The sequence below is a fragment of the Leucoraja erinacea genome, chromosome 37, assembly GCF_028641065.1.
Source record: "Leucoraja erinacea ecotype New England chromosome 37, Leri_hhj_1, whole genome shotgun sequence".
In the NCBI taxonomy this organism is placed as follows: Eukaryota; Metazoa; Chordata; class Chondrichthyes; order Rajiformes; family Rajidae; genus Leucoraja; species Leucoraja erinaceus.
Window position 1 is genome coordinate 7,538,873 of NC_073413.1, and position 20,713 is coordinate 7,559,585.

The following is a 20,713-nucleotide window of genomic DNA, read 5'->3' on the forward strand; positions in this document are numbered from 1 at the left end:
CTCTGTGTTAATGTTTCCAGCAAGGTAGCTGGAGGCTCCGGTGTAAGACATGGGCTCAACCTGATGAGCAGGTCCCCAGCCTGTCCTCACCTCTGCTTAAGTTTGCCGTTTGCTGAGATGAGAATAATGCTTCATCCTCTTGCGGATGAAACACAAACCAAAGGAATAGTTAGATCTCAAGCCGGGTGTTGAGCAGCCAGGTTGTTGTCTCTGTTGTTGTCTCAATGTCTGCCAGGCCCTGAGCTCCAAGGGCGGAGATCCCTGGGGGGGACAGGGGGGGTCAGGGGGGACATATCCCCCTCTGGTTTGAGAAGTGGGGGACGATCCCCCCCCCCCCCCCATTTTTTGAAATCCGGATTTTAAAACCCAGTGAAATCTCTGCTTTCCGTGAGACTGGGGGAGGGACTGATGATCGAGGGCGCCGATTGGACGAGAGAGACGTTGGTCAGCAGGCAATGGGAGCGGGACATGATCGTTCAGCGCGATGATTGGAGGAGGGAGACGTGCGCCTCATTCGCAGCCAGGATCGATCGAGGCTGGCTCTCCGGCGCTGCCCCGTTCCCATCCGAGTGCCTCCCCCCCCCCCCCCCCCCCACACCCGGGGGTGTCCAGAGACATCGGGAGTCAGAAGGGAGCGGCGCCCACAGCCAGCGCAGAGAAGTAGCGCTAAACCCAGCTCAACTCTGCCTGTCCCACCAGGTTAACCTACAGCCCTGCCTGGACTTGAGGGAAATATGGCCCAGGCTTACAGCCAGCGCGGAGAAGCAGCGCTAGTGTCCCGTCAGTCCAGGCAGGGCTGTAGGTTAACCTGGCGGTACAGGCACAGTTGAGCTGCATTTAGCGCTGGATTGAGCCTCCAAAGCCTCGCGTGCGTGCGTGTGCGTGAGTGTGTGCGCATGCGCGTGCGGTCGCCAAGAAATTGTGTCCCGCCCGGTCCCCTCCATATTTTGATAGCGATTTCCGTGCCTGCTGAGCTCCATTTGGTGGCTGGTAGAGCGGGCACCCAGAGATGACATGGTTGTCTGTCTGTTGTTCTGCTCCACATTCACAGGCTGGGCTCCGGTGGAGGGAGCCATCTCCACACGCTGGCATTGAAACGCCCAACTCCAGTACCAAGTCTGTTGAGCTTCACCCATGCTGAGCTCCTGGAAGTCCAGTGCCCTTGGAACCTAATGCCCTCAAACACAATTTCTAACGTAGAGCAGATAGGAGATAATTCTGGCATATTGCTGATTTTGTTAGCTGCTTCAAAATGGCAGGAAACAGGAGAGAAACACTGACAAAATCCTGATAGGAATAGATCGGGTAGATGCACAGAGTCTGTCACCCTGAGTAGGGGAATCGAGGATCAGAGGACATAGATTTAAGGTGAGAGGGGAAAAGATTTAACAGGAACCTGAGGGATAACTTTTTCACACAAAGGGAGATGGGCGTATATGGAACGAGCTGCCGGAGGAGGTAGTCGAGGAGGGTACCGTCGAAACGTTTAAGAAATATTTAGACAGGTGCATGGATGTGGAGGGATATAGGCCAAACACAGACAGTGTAGATGGGACATGTTGGCCAGTGTGGGCAAGTTGGGCCGAAGGGCCTGTTTCCACGCTGCATGAACCTATCTTGACAGGCATCCACTAATCCATTGATTTTAATTTGTATTAAAAAATAAAGATTTTAATTTGTTGTCCAAATTAACATAATTGCTTTAATTAATATGCCACAAACAAGGCTTTTGTCTGCGTTGTCTGCCGATGAATATTACAAAGTCATGCTTGACAACTGGATGGGTTCATGTATTTCCTGTCGCCTTTCATAGAAACATAGAAACATGGAAAATAGGTACAGGAGTAGGCCATTCGGCCCTTCCAGCCTGCACCGCCATTCAATATGATCATGGCTAATCATCCAACTCAGTATCCTGTACCTGCCTTCTCTCCATACCCCTTGATCCCTTTAGCAAGAAGGGCCACATCTAACTCCCTCTTAAATATAGCCAATGAACTGTGGCCTCAACTACCTTCTGTGGCAGAGAATTCCACAGATTCACCACTATCTGTGTGAAAAATGTTTTCCTCATCTCTGTCCTAAAAGATTTCCCCCTTATCCTTAAACTGTGACCCCTTGTTCTGGACTTCCCCAACATCGGGAACAATTTTTCTGCATCTAGCCTGTCCAACCCCTTAAGAATTTTGTAAGTTTCTATAAGATCCCCCCCCCCCCCCAATCTTCTAAATTCTAGCGAGTACAAGCCGAGTCTATCCAGACTTTCTTCATATGATAGTCCTGACATCCCAGGAATCAGTCTGGTGAACTTTATCTGTACTCCCTCTATGGCAAGGCGATGAAACAATGTCATGGTTTCAAAAGGTTTTAATATACAAAGGAAGCAATAATCGAGTGTCGTCAAGTCCATGCAGAAGGCAGCTTTATTATTTTATACTTTCCATTTCACTGCTCTCCTGAATGTCAATAAATTCTTGATTTCAACAACTTGTCAGAGGCCATGGCGTGAGCTGGCCAATTAATTCTACAGAGGCGGCATATGTGTGAAACATTGCAAGTAAGCACAGTTACAAGAATCTCTCACATGCTGGCACCTTTGTCCCACCCAGCACTCAGCCAGTCTGCCCTGACCCTCTAATGGCCCTGTCCCACGGTACGAGTTCATTCCAAGAGCTCTCCCCAGTTTTAAAAAAATCAAACTCGTGGTAAGCACGGAGAATGAACATAGCAGGTACGTCGGAGCTCGGGGACGTCTCTTAGCGGCTCGTAACGCTAACGACAGGTACTCAGGAAGACTCATTGGTTGCCCTCTCCCCTCCCTGGTGGATATTTACACCTCCCGCTGCCTTAGCAGGGCAAAGAATATCATCAAGGACAGCTCCCATCCTACGTTTGGACTGTTCGACCTGCTGCCCTCTGGAAGGCGCTATAGGTGCATCAAATCTAGGACAAATAGACTCAGGAATAGTTGCTTTCCGAAAATTATAACTACTCTTAATTCACACATGCACTGACTTTACAGCCCAACACCCGGACTTCCATCTATTATATCCACGTAATGAAATTTGGAACTGTAATGTGTATTGTAACTGTAATTTTTAACATTTAAAAAAAAAAACATTTTTAATATTTAATATAATCTTTAAACATCTCCTTCACCATTTTGCCTTTATAGATATGTATATAACGCCGCAGAATTGTGCACCTATCCCCCCCCCCCCCCCCTTCTCCCTTTTGTTTTTGTTTTCTGTTTCTTGTTTTTTGTACTAAATTATATGTATGCACTGAGTACGAGCAGCTTTTAATTTCATTGTACATGTATAGTGACAATAAATGGCATATCTATCTATATCTAAGACTCGCTAACGGCAGGTATGAACGGGAAGACTCGTGAAGATTTTTTCAACATGTTGATAAATGTCCACGAGAGCCCCGAGTACCATTACCGTAAATCTCCGAGTTCGAATCAGGGCAAACTCTGGAGAGAGAGCTCTTGGAATGAACTCATACCGTGGGCCAGGGCTTTAAGCCTTTATCTGGGGGAACTTGCTTCTATAGGCGTTGAGGGAGACCTTGTCAACCAAAACAAGTAGGCAGCAGAAAGCAAAAATTGCGATCATGTTATTGTCTATTTTAATTTTGTTGTTTTATCTCTTTACAGGATTTCATCAGCCATTGCGTCTTTAAAACCTTCTCCTCAACAACAAGATGGCGGATGACTGGAAGGTCTCTGAAAGCCTGGGTTTTAGGCCCGGCAGCTTCATAGTTCCAGTCATCTTTTCGCTGATATTCCTTCTTGGGACTGTGGGGAATGGCCTGGTCCTGGCGGTGTTACTGAGGAAAGGACAGACAAGCTACAGCACAACCAACCTCTTTATCTTAAACCTCAGCATAGCCGACCTCTTCTTCATCGTCTTCTGCGTCCCCTTTCAAGCCACTATCTACACGCTGGACGGGTGGCTGTTTGGCACCTTCATGTGCAAAATGGTCCACTTTTTCATTTACCTCACCATGTATGCGAGCATCTTCACGCTGGCTGCAGTATCCGTTGACAGGTAAGCCCATTCACAGGCCCATTCACAGGCCCATTCACAGGCCCATTCACAGGCCCATTCACAGGCCCATTCACAGGCCCATTCACAGGCCCATTCACAGGCCCATACACAGGCCCATTCACAGGCCCATACACAGGCCCATTCACAGGCCCATTCACAGGCCCATTCACAGGCCCATTCACAGGCCCATTCACAGGCCCATACACAGGCCCATACACAGGCCCATTCACAGGCCCATTCACAGGCCCATACACAGGCCCATTCACAGGCCCATACACAGGCCCATACACAGGCCCATACACAGGCCCATTCACAGGCCCATTCACAGGCCCATACACAGGCCCATTCACAGGCCCATTCACAGGCCCATTCACAGGCCCATTCACAGGCCCATTCACAGGCCCATTCACAGGCCCATTCACAGGCCCATTCACAGGCCCATTCACAGGCCCATTCACAGGCCCATTCACAGGCCCATTCACAGGCCCATTCACAGGCCCATTCACAGGCCCATTCACAGGCCCATACACAGGCCCATACACAGGCCCATTCACAGGCCCATTCACAGGCCCATTCACAGGCCCATTCACAGGCCCATTTTGTCAGGACTTTTGTCAGGTCAGGCCCATTCACGTGTTTGTCACAGGCCCATTAAATTCAATTTCACAGGCCCATTTTTAATATGTTTTACAGGGCCCATTCACATTATTATTCACAGGCCCATGATACTGCCTGTACAGGGAAATTCACAGTTGTCTCAAATTGAGACAATGCCCATTCACAGGAATACACAGGCAATACAATACAATATTCACAGGCCCATTTCAGGCGAAACCCTTCTTCAGATCCGAAACGTCACCTATTCCTTCGCTCCATAGATGCTGCCTCACCCGCTGAGTTTCTCCAGCATTTTTGTCTACCTTCGATTTTTTCAGCATCTGCAGAACACAAGTCGTGGTCTGATCAACCACGGCTGGGTCGCCTGGGTGAGGGTGTCTGATGTTGAAAGACCCGAAACACCCAACGACCCCAGCTTACATCACTGATGATGTGTTCAGCAGCAGCAATTTTCAAGAGATGTATTTTTATCAATCTCACATTTCCCCTGCAAAGTTGCATACTTTCCCTTCAAATATCCCCCTTGGCAATTACTGCACCTGCCTTCCAAAGCATCGCACACCATGGGAATAGGATGCATGTGCAACAATCGCCTCTCAGTGTCTGGCTCTTGTTGCCAATTACCTGAAGTACTGCAGCAAAAACATCTTGTCTTTGACAATCACTGTGTATCGCAGATCCACTGATAAATGCTCGGATGTGGCCACAGATGATCGCCTCACTACAAAACCACCATCAACAGCAGAGGCGTTGTGAATTATCAAGGGATATCAATTGTTGTAAAATCAAAGCATTTCTATTTCTTCAGATTGTGCGGTAGACACAAAATGCTGGAGTAACTCAGCGGGACAGGCAGCATCTCCAGATAGAAACATAGAAACTAGGTGCAGGAGTAGGCCATTCGGCCCTTCGATCGATTCATGGCTGATCATCCAACTCAGTATCCCGTACCTGCCTTCTCTCCATACCCCCTGATCTCTTTTGCCACAAGGGCCACATCTAACTCCCTCTTAAATATAGCCAATGAACTGGCCTCAACTACCTTCTGTGGCAGAGAGTTCCAGAGACTCACCACTCTCTGTGTGAAGGAATGGGTGGCGTTTCGGGCCATTCACCTTTGTGCGATATTAGTATTTAAGGCATGTTCCGCCATTCAATGTGATCATGGCTGATCATCCCCAATCAGTACCCCGTTCCTGCCTTCTCCCCATATCCCCTGACTCCGCTATCTCTAAGAGCCCTATCTAGCTCACCCTTGAAAGTCTCCAGAGAACCGGCCTCCACCGCCCTCTGAGGCAGAGAATTTCACGGACTCACAACTCTTCGCGTGAAAAAGTGTTTCCTCGTCTCTGTTCTAAATGGCTTTCCCCTTATTCTTAAACTGTGGCCCCTGGTTCTGGACTCCCCCAACATCGGGAATGTGTTTCCTGCCTCCAGGGTGTCCCAAACCCGTAATAGAAACATAGAAACATAGAAAATAGGTGCAGGAGTAGGCCCTTCGAGCCTGCTCGAAGGGCCTACTCCAATATGATCTTTTTTTTTTTTTTTTTTAATTTTATTTTTATTAGAAGTACGGTAAATTACAATCCTACACAACACATATATCTTAATACATTTTTTGTACCGCTTCATTTTTTTTTAGCTTTAAGAAAAAGGTAGAAGTAAGGAAAGTAAAGAAAGTGCGCGAGAGTCGTGAAGTGCAAAAGTGTTGGGAAAAGAAAGCTCCTTAGAAAAGAAGTTAGAGAAGGAAGTAAAGTGAGAAAATAGACTCTAGAAAAGAAAGTAAAAGAAAAAAGGAACAATCGCTCTATTATAACATTAAACTCCGCAGAAAGGGGACTACCAACCAAGTCTGTTTTTGTTGTTTTACCTCCCGTTACCAGGTCCTGATACCACTTATTTATATATTTGTTTTTTTGAATTACTATTGCACCTCATACTTGTAATAGGTCCAGAAACATAGACCACGTCTTTTGGAATTGGTCTGCTTTACCTGCTAAGAGGAATCTCATCTCTTCCAGATGTAATGTTTCAAACATATTTGATATCCACATTTTTATTGTTGGTGTGGGCGCATTTTTCCAGAATTTAATTATAAGCTTTTTTCCCATTATTAGCCCGTAATTAAATAAATTCTTCTGAAACACGTTTAATTCAGGGCTACCTTCCGATATTCCGAAGATAATCCATTCTGGTTTTGGTACCAGTTTTATTTTGATCAATTTTGAAAAAAAATCAAATATTTCATACCAGAATTTTTGGATTTTTGTACAAAAAATCAAAAGAGTGCGCTATGGTAGCTTCTTGACACAGGCATTTATCACAGATTGGTGAAACATTAGGGAAGATTTTATTTAATTTAGTTTTTGAATAATATAATCTATGTAAGGTTTTAAATGGGATGGCGTATGTCGTACGTTCACGAACATTTGTGCGACCTTAGTAAATGATTATCCCAGGTCTCTTTTGAGATTTTTATAGCTAATTCTTGTTCCCAATCTTTTATAATTCCATCTTTTGTTGGTAAAAGAAACCTATCTCTTTTAATACCAATAGTCAATAATCCATCGTTTAAACAATCATAGACAAATCATTTATACAATGGGAAAGAATGGGAATGGGAATTAAAACGCTCGAAGATCTGTATGAATTGGGGAATTTACTATCATTTCAACAACTACAACTGAAATATAATTTGAAAAATAACCAATATTTTAAATATCTTCAAATTTGTGATTATCTGAAAAAACACACAAAAGACTATCATAATATGCCTTCCGATTTATTGGATGAAGCAATGAAGACAAAGGCGGAATCAGCTAATTTAATATCGTACCTATATAATATAATTTTAAACATAGAAATACCAACAACAGATTCAATATGATCATGATCATCAAAATATGGGCTGCAGTCACAATATTCTTGTGTTGCAATTATACCAGTTGAATCACTGGTGAAATCACATCTCCAGGACTCCAGCAGTTCATGGAGGACAGCTCACAACGCCTTAAAGGCAATTACAGATAGTAAATTAAATGCTGGCGCAGCCTACGGAGTCCACAGCGAATGATAAATGAATAATAACTAGAGTTTTGTTTTATTAATCCAGCGGCCTCGGGCATTGACATGAACTACATCTTGTATAAAAGATAACATTTGCAATTAACAGATGAAAGTTAGGGTAGAGGTAGTTGCCTCTGGGGGAGGAGAGCAGGTTTCCATGTCTGAATACCTGATAAGCGATCAATTTGTGCTCCAGACACAGTCTTAACAAGGCTCAATATAAGTGGAGCAAGACCTTCCTCTTATATTCAAACGCTCGCGCAATGAAGGTTAACGCACCATTTGCTTTCTTGGTCGTTTGCTGAACCCGCGGATGTTAATTTCCAGCCCGTTTACTTACAAGATCAGCCAGAGTTACGCTCCACACCAAAACCTTCCGATCTGTGGTTGGCACGGTGGCACAGCTGGTACAGATGCCGCCTCACAATGACCTGGGTTCGTTCATAGAAACATAGAAAATAGGTGCAGGAGTAGGCCATTCGGCCCTTCGAGCCTGCACCGCCATTCGATATGATCATGGCTGATCATCCAACTCAGTATCCCATCCCTGCCTTCTCTCCATACCCCCTGATCCCTTTAGCCACAAGGGCCACATCTAACTCCCTCTTAAATATAGCCAATGAACTGTGGCCTCAACTACCTTCTGTGGCAGAGAATTCCACAGATTCACCACTCTCTGTGTAAAAAAATGATTTTCTCATCTCGGTCCTAAAAGACTTCCCTCTTATCCTTAAACTGTGACCCCTAGTTCTGGACTTCCCCAACATCGGGAATAATCTTCCTGCATCCAGCCTGTCCAACCCCTTAAGAATTTTGTAAGTTTCTATAAGATCCCCCCTCAATCTTCTAAATTCTAGCGAGGACAAGCCGAGTCTATCCAGTCTTTCTTCATATGAAAGTCCTGCCATCCCAGGAATCAGTCTGGTGAACCTTCTCTGTACTCCCTCTATGGCAAGAATGTCTTTCCTCAGATTAGGAGACCAAAACTGTACGCAATACTCCAGGTGCGGTCTCACCAAGACCCTGAACAACTGCAGTAGAACCTCCCTGCTCTTATACTCAAATCCTTTTGCTATGAACCTCAAGAGCATTGTGTGTGGAGATCGCACATTGAGTTTCAGTTTGAGTTTCCGCCCACATCCCAAAGATGTGTGCTTTTGTACTTTAATTGACCTCTGTAAAATAGCCCCCAGTGTGTATGGAGTGGATGTGAAAGTGGAATAACATAGAACTAGTGTGATCAGGTAGAAGGAACAGGAGCCTGAAGACTGCAACGTCCAGGTTCAGGAATAGCTACTTCCCCACAGCCATCAGGCTATTAAACCTGGCTCGGACAAAACTCTGAACATTAATAACCTATTATCTGTTATTTGCACTTTAACAGTTTATTTATTCTTGTGTGTATATATGTATATAATGGTATATGGACACACTGATCTGTTCTGTAGTCATGCCTATACTATGTTTTGTTGTGTCTGAAGCAAAGCAAGAATTTCATTGTCCTATCAGGGACACATGACAATATACTCTCTTGAATCTTGTATCTTGAATCTTGAAAATAGTGAGCAGTTTTGGACCCCATATATATGAGGAAGGATGTACTTGTGTTAGAGAGAGAGTCCAGAAGAGGTTTACAAGTACGATTGGGTTAAACTATGATGAGCATTTGAAGTCTCAGGGCCAGTACTCGCTGGAGTTTAGAAGGGTGAAGGGGGATCTCATTGAAATCTATCGAATAATCAAAGGCCTAGATAGAGTGGACTTGGAAAGGAAGTTTCCAGTAATGGGAGAATTTAGGACCAGAGGGCACAGCCTCAGAATAAAAGGACACACCTTTAGAATAGGAAGGTACACAAAAATGCTGGAGAAACTCAGCGGGTGCAGCAGCATCATAGATGATCATAGATGCTGCTGCACCCGCTGAGTTTCTCCAGCATTTTTGTGTACCTTCGATTTTCCAGCATCTGCAGTTCCTTCTTGAATGCCTTTAGAATAGGACTAGTGTGAACAGGTGATCGATGGTCGGCATGGACTTAGGCAAAGGGTCAAAGGGCCTGTTTCTATGCCGCATCTTTCAATCAATGAATCAGCCTCTTATCATTTCTAACCGCTCTGTGTTGCTATACTTTCACCAAAGTGAGCATTTGGGGATGGGATATGGGGATAAATGCAAGAACGGGGTACTGATTTGGATGATCATATTGAATGGAGGTGCTGGCTAGATGGGCCGAATGGCCAACTCCTGCTATGTTTCTAGGATCCAGGGGTTGGGCAGGGCCAAGGGTGGGTGGCAATAGATCACGGAGCTGCGACTGATACCAATCCAGCCCTGCAATTATAGCCGGTGCTGAGTTGGATGATCAGCCACGATCATATTGTGCAGGCTCGAAGGGCCGAATGGCGGATGTGCAGGAGTGGGCGCCGTCTGTGCACGGCAGCCTGCCCGCAGTCCGTCTCTTCACGCGGCCTGAGGACTACGAGTGCCCCGGTCTCCGGGGAGGGGGCAGCCGCTCCAGACTTTCCAAACCGCTGAGGAATGTTTCACCCAACACTGGAGTTCCATCTTCACGGCAAGAGGGCCCTGAAGATTATCGGACAGGCTGCAAGGCCACAAATGGGCCCCGACCTCGGGTGTTTCACAGAGGAACTTTCTGGCGCCAGTGGAAATGTTTGATTCTGCTGTGGGGGGACTCTATAATGTGTTGAACTCTATAATGTGTTGTGTCCAAGCTTTCCTTTATTGTTCAGAATAAGGGACTTTTTCTATGGTATGGAAACTTGGAATTCCCATTTTCATTTTATTTTAAAAAATAAATTGCAGGCATTTGGTGTCATGGTATGAGTGCGAGTTGACTAAGGGGAAAAAAAAAATTTGTTCGGCATGGACTTGTAGGGCCGAGATGGCCTGTTTCCGTGCTGTAATTGTTATATATGGTTATTTTATTTAAAGCACTTTGGTGTCAATGCGAGTTGACTTAAAACGTGCTATATAAATAAAAACGTACTTACTTACTTACTCCTGCACCTATTTTCTATGTTTCTATTAAATAATATGATGTAAAAATATGTTATGACAATTCACAATATTCTCAAGAACCCCTTTGTTTTTATTTTGTTTGTAGATACCTTGCCATCAGGTACCCCTTGAAATCGAGGGAACTTCGCACAGCTCGCAATGCCTTAATTGCCATTGGAATCATCTGGGCGTTGTCAATGGTTTTAGCTGGGCCTTACTTGAATTATTACCAGATTGTCCTGTACAATGGGGTGCCTGTCTGCGTGCCAATCTGGGCAGACAAGAGGAGAAAAGTCATGGATGTTTCCTCTTTTGTGTTCGGGTATGTTATACCCGTTACGATCCTGAGCTTTGCCTACACCCGGACAATCAAGTACCTGTGGACATCAGTGGATCCCATTGAGACGGTGTCAGAAGCCAAGAAGGCCAAGAGGAAGGTGACCAAGATGATTATCATCGTGGCTGTGCTGTTCTGCCTGTGTTGGCTGCCCCACCATGTGGTGATCATGTGCTTCTGGTTCGGCCACTTCCCCTTCAACAAGGCCACCTACGCCTTCAGGCTGATTGCCCACTGCATGTCCTACGCCAACTCCTGCCTCAACCCCATCGTCTACGCGTTGATATCCAAGCATTTCCGGAAGCGCTTCAAGCAAGTCTTCACCTGCCTGCTGAAGAAGAAGGCCCTCAACAAAGTGCACGTCCTGCATGTGGCCAACACCGTGACTGGGCTCCAGCCTGCCTCCACCGACATCTCCCAGACCAACGGACACAACTACATGGTCGGTCGCTCGGCGCTGGTGGAAAGCAACCTGGTGGTGCTTGCAGAGACCAGAGCCGCTCAGAGGCACGAGGTCTGACATTAACCATCGGCCAGGAAGCAAATGCAAATCCGAGAGGAGTGTTGTTCTCACCGTATCTCTGGCACGTTCACTGATTTCCTTCGGTAGCGTTGGATTTGGAGTAGGAGCAAATTTTGATGGAGCCATCTGATTACAACGGGTTTCCACTGTGTGAAAAGGCACTTTGGTTTGAAGGTCAACATCACATTGAATGGCGGTGCTGGCTCGAAGGGCCAAATGGCCTACTCCTGCACCTATTGTCTATTGTCTAACTGAAGAACTCATGTAATTTGCATTTCTAATCATGCAGTTGTCATTAACCATCTTGCCACTTGGTCAATTCGGGACATGCATAGTCTTTGATACTTACTTCCTTACTGCCTACTCTGCCTCCTGGCATGTAGAGGTCCTCCACTCAGTGGTGTTGGTTCCTTCAGTTGCTGTTTCCGTAACATATTTGTTTTACGAGACAGGGTTGTTAGCCCTGTGCTCAACCTCCAACCTGGAGGACCAGTGCACGTCCTGCATGTGGCCAACACCGTGACTGGACTCCAGCCTGCCTCCACCGACATGTCCGAGATGACCACTCTTCATCTCGCCTCTACCCTTCGACCTGCCCAGCATGGGAGACCCTAACAGGAGAGCCTATTTCGTTGTCTATTTCCTTCGCTCCATAGATGCTGCCGCACCCGCTGAGTTTCTCCAGCATTTTTGTCTACCTTCAAATTCTAATGTGGCGTGGCATTGCTCTAGGGGTGACTGAGACACACAAGCTCCCCGACCACGACAAGGATGGAATCAAACGGGGAGAAAGTCACACCATTGACACTAACTAACAAGACTTCCCGACACTTTTCCCCAGCTTCATATTATTCAGCAGGTTGCAGACTAGTTGTGAGTGTGTTAGCTTCAAGCAGCTTTATGTATTGTAGTGGAAGTAGGGAGTATTTGACCGATTTGATTCCGTTAGCTGCTTCAGAAATAAATGTTTCTGTTGAATTAGTCGAGTGTTACGCAGCTCTGGCCTGGGGTGAGATTTGGGAAAACACAGATTTCCGGTTTGCCTGGGACTGTTAAAATGGGCTTGTCTCCCTCTGTACACCATCGAGGGGGGATCTTATAGAAACTTACAAAATTCTTAACGGGTTGGACAGGCTAGATGCAGGAAGATTATTCCCGATGTTGGGGAAGTCCAGAACTAGGGGTCACAGTTTAAGGATAAGAGGGAAGTCTTTTAGGACCGAGATGAGAAAATCATTTTTTACACAGAGAGTGGTGAATCTGTGGAATTCTCTGCCACAGAAGGTAGTTGAGGCCACAGTTCATTGGCTATATTTAAGAGGGAGTTAGATGTGGCCCTTGTGGCTAAAGGGATCAGGGGGTATGGAGAGAAGGCAGTGATGGGATACTGTGTTGGATGATCAGCCATGATCATATTGAATGGCGGTGCAGGCTCGAAGGGCCGAATGGCCTACTCCTGCACCTATTTTCTATGTTTCTATGTTTCTATGTTTCTATGTACACTGTCTTGGTTCCTGTGATACCTTGAAAACATCCACGGCTTTACTCCTGCATCTTTAAAGACAGTCTGAACAAGGGTCTCGGCCCGAAACGTTGCCTATTTCCTTCGCTCCATAGATGCTGCCGCACCCGCTGAGTTTCTCCAGCATTTTTGTCTACTTGCAAATTCTAATATGGTCTGAAAAAGGGTCTCGACTCGAAACGCCACCCATTCCTTCTCTCCAGAGATGCTGCCTGTCCCGCTGAGTTACTCCAGCTTTTTGTGTCTGTCTTCTACAAAGAAAGCTGTAGCATTTGGTGAAAGTGTGAAAATAAACATTTGGTGACAGTGCACTGTGTCAGTGATGGGTTATTTTTTGGTATTTTTGGCATCAGGGTCAGCATGGACATGACGGGCCGAAGGACCAGTTTCTATGATGCATGACGTTAATATTTCATTCTGATTCATCTGAGCACTGAGGTGAACCCGGTGCACAGGAGATGCCTTCTTCAGATGAATTATTAAATCCTTGTTCATTTGTTCACACAACATACCTGCGGCATTGTTTCCCTTGCACATTAATCCATTCTCGCTACCCCCCCCCTCTCTTTCTCCTCCCCTCTCCATTTCCTCTCCCCATCCCTCCACCTCCCAACCCCTCGTTCCCTTGCTCTCCCCTCTACCTGTCTTTCTCCATCTCAGTTTATCTCTCCCATCTCCCTCTTTCCCCCCCATTCTCATTTTCTCTCTCCCCTCTCTCTCCTCACCCTTTTTTCTCTCCTAGAAACATAGAAACATAGAAATTAGGTGCAGGAGTAGGCCATTCGGCCCTTCAAGCCTGCACCGCCATTTAATATGATCTGGCTGATCATCCAACTCAGTATCCTGTACAGCCTTCTCTCCATCCCTCTGATCCCCTCCACAAGGGCCACTCTAACTCCCCCCCCATTCTGGCCTCAACTACCCTCTCTCTTCACCACTCTCTGTGTGAAAAAAGTTCTCCTCATCTCGGTTTTTAAAGGATTTCCCTTTTCCTTAAGCTGTCCCCTTGTCTGGACTTCCCCAACATCGGGAACAATCTTCCTGCATCTAGCCTGTCCAACCCCTTAAGAATTTTGTAAGTTCTATAAGAGAAACCTCTCCCTCTCTCTCTCTCTCTCTCCCTCTCACTCTCTCATCTCTCTCCCTCTCAACCTCTCTCAACCTCTCTCTCTACCTCTCTCTCTCTCTCTCTCTGTCTCTCTCACTCTTTCTCCGTCTGTATGTTTTCTCTTCCCTGCATCTCTCCATCTCCCTCTGACCACCGGTGTCTCAGCCATGATCACAATGAATGGTGGTGCTGGCTCGAAGGGCCGAATGGCCTCGCCCTGCACCTATTTTCTAATTTTCTATGTAAGGGCCCAGTCATTCAAGGCAGAGATGAGGAGAACTTTCATCACCCAGAGCTCCCCCTCCCCCCCCCCACAAATTCTCCGGAGATGCTGCCTGAAGTTAATCCAGCACGTTTTCTGCAAAACTACATCTGCAAATCCTTGTGTCCAGCATTATATATGCTTGCCAGATTGCATTGTGAGAGGGAGAGGGAGTTGTAGAGAATTGGAAGCAGTAACAACAATGAAATGAATGCAAGGCTGTGCCAGAGACTGGGAGTCACAAACACACGAGGATATGTTTACCGGGAGCTTAAGTGATGAACACCATCAACAGCTGACTGTTGGTGACTAAACTGCGAACATAACAGGCCATAGAAACATAGAAACTAGGTGCAGTAGTCGACCATTCGGCCCTTCGATACAGCACCGCCATTCAATATGATCATGGCTGATCATCCAGAATCAGTACCCCGTTCCTGCCTTCTCCCCATATCCCTTGATTCCATTAGCCCGAAGAGCTACATCTAACTCTCTGTTGAAAACATCCAGTGAATCAGCCTCCATTGCCTTCTGTGGCAGAGAATTCCACAGATTCCTAACTCTCTGGGTGAAAAAGCTTTTCCTCATCTCAGTCCCAAATGGCCGACCCCTTATTCTCCAACTGTGACCCCTGGTTCTGGACTCCCCCAACATTTTTCGCACATCTAGCCTGTCCAATCCCTTAAGAATTTTTCAATGTTTCTATAAGATATCCTCTCATCCTTCTAAATTCCAGTGAACACAAGCCCAGTCGACCCATTCTTTGATCGATAACATAGCAGGTTTTCTGCAGTTCCCGCAGCCAAGATGAATGTTGATTGTGTAAGGAAACAAGTGCACATTGATCTGCAATTGAACAAGAATATTTCTCCAGTCCTGGCATCAGTGCCTTGACCTTCCTGTGGAGATCCCAATGCAGCACAGCATGCCAGAGTGGCAAAGATGGATATCAAGCTGCAGCAGACCAACTGGATACATCTTAGTTTAGTTTAGCCTTCCTGAGCTTTAGTTTTTAGTTTTTAGTTTAGTTTAGGGGTGGGAAGATTGCAAACTTCACATGGTCCGCCCTGTTTCAACGAATGCAATCAACCCGGCGTGCACAATCAAATAAGATCAAATAGAACAAGTTGTCCTACAACTTTAGGCTGTGCACGCCATATGCAAGAAGAAGTTTACTTCAGAGATACAGCGCGGAAACAGTCCCTTTGGCCCACCGAGTCCGCGCTGACCAGCGATCCCCGCACACTAATGCCCCTGTCCCACTTAGGAAACCTGAACGGAAACCTCTGGAGACTTTGCGCCCCACCCAAGGTTTCCGTGTGGTTCCCGGAGGTTGCAGGTGGGTTGCAGGTAGTGGAAACAGGTAGGGAGACTGACGAAAACCTCCGGGAACCGCACGGAAACCTTGGGTGGGGCGCAAAGTCTCCAGAGGTTTCCGTTCAGGTTTCCTAAGTGGGACAGGGGCATTACACTATTCTACACCCAGGTGCTTTGGGTTGAGAGGGAAAAATAGATCAGCCACGAATGGATGGCGGAGCAGACTCGATGGGACGAATGGCCTAATTCTGCTCCAATGCTGTATAGCTGCTAGCTTTTGTAAACCTATGGAGTCAACGATGGCTCCCCTTCAGCCTGGCTTGCAATGTTATCAAGGATGGGGCAAGTTAGAAGCTGCTCCTCCCTCAAGGGTGTAATTACACAGAATCTTAATACACATTCAGAAATTCACATCCAGAGTAGGGGAATCGAGGACCAGAGGACATAGGTTCAAGGTGAAGGGGAAAAAATTTAACAGGAATCTGAGGGGTGACCTTTTCACACAAAGGGTGGTGGGTGTGTGGAACAAGCTGCCAGAGGAGGTAGTTGAGGCTGGGACTCTCCAAACATTTCAGCAACAGTTAGACAGGTACATGGATAGGACAGGTTTGGAGGGATATGGACCAAACGCAGGCAGGTGGGACTAGTGTAGCTGGGACATGTTGGGCCGAAGGGCTAAACATTCCCAGCAAACCTGAAATATTCTTTAGGAAAACGTTCCCTGCATCATAAACATTGGACATCGCTTCTGGTAAACTGACTCTGCTGGGAAAATTATATTCCGGTCAGGACTACAAGAAATAAAAGGGAATGATTCAAAGCTACAAGGGCCCTTGAGAATAGAAAATATCTTTCCAATTTATTCTGACGAGCGGGCGGTGGAAGGAACGCCGTTCCATCTCTGAACAAATACTGGCCGATAATTTAGTGAAGAATAAATGTAGACGCAAGCGATCATAGGGAGTAAGGAAAGACTATTTAAAAATGTAAATAATGCAAATGAATGTACATTTTTCATACGCTTGTTAGATTTTTAAAACATCGTGTATTTTAAAATTGTTCACAAGGCATTGAGTGAAAACTCAGACTGTCGTTGTCTCCAGGGCTGGTGGGAGCCAAGCAAGAGCCATTCAACCATTGTAAGCAAGCAAGCAAGTAAGTAAGTAAAGGGCCTGTCCCACCAGCATGTGATTGCATGCGTCTAGCGCGACCAAACGTGGTGGCTTGAGGCGTACGGCCTCGCGGGTCCGGTCCCAATTCGAGCCGCGGAGGCGGCTGGAGTTGTGTGGGGCTGGTCACAACATCATACTCACCAATCAGCTGTTCAGAAGGCTGGCCGACTGAATCTGGATGTCGCACGGCGTCGGGCGGTGATGTCATCACGCAACGCCACGGGCGTGACATACGGGAGGCGGGCCGACAGGCCGTTGTCACGTGGGATTTTCGGACAGTGCAAGATCTTTGGAGCCCCGTGCGGTGTCGGGACCAGCCCCGCACAACTCCATACGCCTCCGCCGATCGAAGTGGGACCATCCCCGCGAGGCTGTAAGCCACAAGCGACCACGTTTGTTCGCGCTAGACGCATGCTGGTCGGACAGGCCCTTACGTTTATTGGCCAAGTATTCACATACAAGGAATTTGCCTTGATGCTCCGCCCACAAGTAACAACATGACATACAGTGACAGTTACGATTGACTCAGAAAACACTAAACATTAATAATAATAAGACATTAATGATAAAACATCATTGATCAAACATGTGAACCAACACAAGGATACAATTCTTTGTGTGGGAGGGAACTGCAGATGCTGGTTTAAACTGAAGACGGACACAAAATGCTGGAGTAACTCAGCGGGACAGGCAGTGTCTCTGGAGAGAAGGAATGGGTGACGTTTCGGGTTGAGACCCTTCTTCAGACTGGTTAGGGATAAGGGAAACGAGAGATATAAGGGAAACAGGCCGTTGGTAGCTGTTGGTTACACAAAAAAGCTGGAGAAACTCAGCGGGTGCAGCAGCATCTATGATGCTGCTGCACCCGCTGAGTTTCTCCAGCTTTTTTGTGTAACCTTTGATTCTCCAGCATCTGCAGTTCCCTCTTAAACACGTTGGTAGCTGTTTGTTGGGTGAAAATGAGAAGCCGGTGAGACTTGGGTGGGGGAGAGATAGAGAGAGAGGGAATGCCTGAAGTTGGAGAAATCAATATTCATACCACTGGGGTGTGAGCTGCCCAGGTGAAATATGAGATGCTGTTTCTCCAATTTGCGTTTAGTCTCCCTCTGCCAATGGAGGAGGCCTCGGACAGAAAGTCTGTGCGGGAATGGGAAGGAGAATTAAAGTGTTTGGCAACCGGGAGATCAGGTAGGTTCAGGTGGACTGAGCGAAGGTGTTCAGCGAAACGATCGCCCAGTCTACGTCTCTTTCCTTGTTTGTGTGACCAGACCTTACTAAATAGCAGGTAGACCACACAAAATGCTAGAGTAACTCAGTGGGACAAGCAGCATCTCCCTGTGAGGAACGGGTGACGTTTCGGGTCGAGACCCTTCTTCAAACGGAACAAACAAATGTCCTTGTTTGGTTGCTCCAAATGTTGAAATCTTGGCCAACCAATTAGCCACAGATGACCCACCACTGACTGCTCTGGGTTCCTCTGCTCATGTACACACCTTCCAGTATACAATACTCATGTGTACATCTGGGAGACACTTGTATGTGTAAGCGTGTGTGTGTGAGTGTGTGTGTGTGTGTGTGTGCCCGAGTGTATGTGTGTGTGTGTGTGTGTGTGTGCCCGAGTGTGTGTGTGCCTGAGTGTGTGTGTGTGTGTGTGTGTGTGTGTGTGTGTGTGCCCCCGAGTGTGTGTGTGAGTGTGAGTGTGTGTGTGAGTGGGTTAACATGCTGATGAATAACACCTAAGAACAAAATCAATTCCTGCACGCTGATGACCGCGGGAGATTTATCGAACTGAACTTGTTTAATTTCTTGTTCATTTCTGGTTTAATTTTCGAGTCTAAAATCAATATCCATTGCCTCAGTCATGGGCTGCATGAACATTAAATCAAGGCTCGCACAAGAAGCTGCTCGTGCACCTCCACTGATACTCCATGCAGTTACTTCATTAGCTGCCGAGCCCCTGTGAATCTGGCCCTCAGTAAAAACACTGACATGACCAAGAAGATATGAGATTGTGTGTGATCCTCACCAATGATCCCAACCCTGCCTAGCGAGTAAAAGCTCAGCAAGCAGGCGTGAGGGTGAGCCCCTCGTTCATTGTGTACGAAGGAACTGCAGATGCTGGTTTAACCCGAAGATAGGTGCAAAAAGCTGGAGTAACTCAGCAGGACAAGCAGCATCGCTGGAGAGAAGGAATGGGTGACTGAAGGAGGGTCTCGACCGAAAACATCACCCAAACCTTCTCTCCAGAGATGCTGCCTGACCCGATGAGTTACTCCAGCATTTTGAATCCATCTTTGGGACAATAGACAATAGGTGCAGGAGTAGGCCATTTGGCCCTTTGAGCCAGCACGGCCATTCAATGTGATCATGGCTGATCATCCCCAATCAGTACCCCGTTCCTGCCTTCTCCCCATATCCCCTGACTCCGCCATCTTTAAGAGCCCTATCTAGCTCTCTCTTGAAAGCATCCAGAGAACCTGCCTCCACCTCCCTCTGAGGCAGAGAATTCCACAGACTCACCACTCTCTGAGGAAAAAGTGTTTCCTCGTCTCCGTTCTAAATGGCTTACTCCTTATTCTTAAACTGTGTGTGCCCCTGGTTCTGGACTCGGGAAAGGTTAATGTCTGTGGAACAGGAAGGGGTCAGTGTTTAAGAAGGAACTGCAGATGCTGGAGAATGGAAGGTACACAAAAAAGCTGGAGAAACTCAGCGGGTGCAGCAGCATCTATGGAGCGAAGGAAATAGGCAACGTTTCGGGCCGAAACCCTTCTTCAGACAGGAAGGGGTTAGTGTCTGGTGAACAGGGGAAGGTGCGTTTGCAACATTTAGTAAACACAGCACGGAGACAACTCTCACCTCACACTGGAGAGCGGCTCACTGGCTGCCACCTCTTCACTCAGAGAAAATCAGAAGGCTGACAGCATGTCCGCGCCTGGTCACGGATGGGTTGCAGACAACATGACATGGAGCTCCCTCGACAGGACCTGTTGCAAAAACTCTCTCCCCAAGTTTCTCTCTCTCTCCATCCCTCCCTCTCTCTCTCAACCCCCCCCCCTCTCTCCTCTCCCCCCCCCCCTCCCCATTCCCCCCCCCTCACAACAACTCCCTCACTTTCTCCCCCCCCCTCTTTCTTCCCCCCCCCCTTTCTACCCCCTCCCTCTGGTGAAAATCTTGCCCCTCATGTTGCTATTAAATCTTTCCTCCTCACCTTAATCCTATGACCTCTTGATCCCCCTACTCTGGGTACAAGACTCTGTGCCTTCACCCTACCTGTCTCCCTTGTGATTTTGAGCACCTCTATAAGGTCACCCCTTATCCTCCTGCTCTCTGAGGTATAAAGTGCTAGCCTGCCCAACCTCTCCCTGTAGCTCAGGCTCTCGAGTCCTGGCAACATCCTCGTAAATATTCTCTGCACTCACCTTCAATGCCAGCTGAATGATTCAACTAATGTGACATAACTGAAGCACTCTGGTGCAGCTCTTGCAAATCCGCCTCCAATGCAATCACTGTCCACACAACAACCTCCCCCCTGATGTGAAGCTGGGGTATATAAAGAAACAAAGTTGTCAAGCTGGGGTCAGGTGCGAAGTGCATCCTGACCATCTCCCCAGCCCAGCACTGCTCCATCTAGAGGACAGTGGATGTGTTAATGACTGGTGCTCGGCTCACTTTTGGCTTCTGCATTTGGCCAAACAGTGGAAATGGAGCCTGGGCTGG

The 20,713-nt window shown here is 47.0% G+C and overlaps 1 protein-coding gene across 1 annotated transcript; it reads left to right on the top strand.

Moving 5' to 3' along the window:
• Positions 1–1,280: 1,280 nt before the first annotated feature.
• LOC129713877 (galanin receptor 2b-like) lies at positions 1,281–11,960 on the top strand. Its single transcript, XM_055663233.1, has 2 exons — positions 1,281–4,055; positions 10,862–11,960. Exons 1-2 carry the CDS (start codon positions 3,709–3,711, stop codon positions 11,610–11,612), a joined length of 1,098 nt encoding a protein of 365 aa, XP_055519208.1. The 5' UTR covers positions 1,281–3,708; the 3' UTR covers positions 11,613–11,960.
• Positions 11,961–20,713: the final 8,753 nt, after the last annotated feature.

Coding starts and splice junctions, on each gene's coding strand:
- LOC129713877 (XM_055663233.1), top strand. CDS start 3,709: ATGGCGGATGACTGGAAGGTCTCTGAAAGCCTGGGTTTTAGGCCCGGC. Junction 4,056..10,861: donor GCTGCAGTATCCGTTGACAG/GTAAGCCCATTC, acceptor TTTTGTTTGTAG/ATACCTTGCCATCAGGTACC.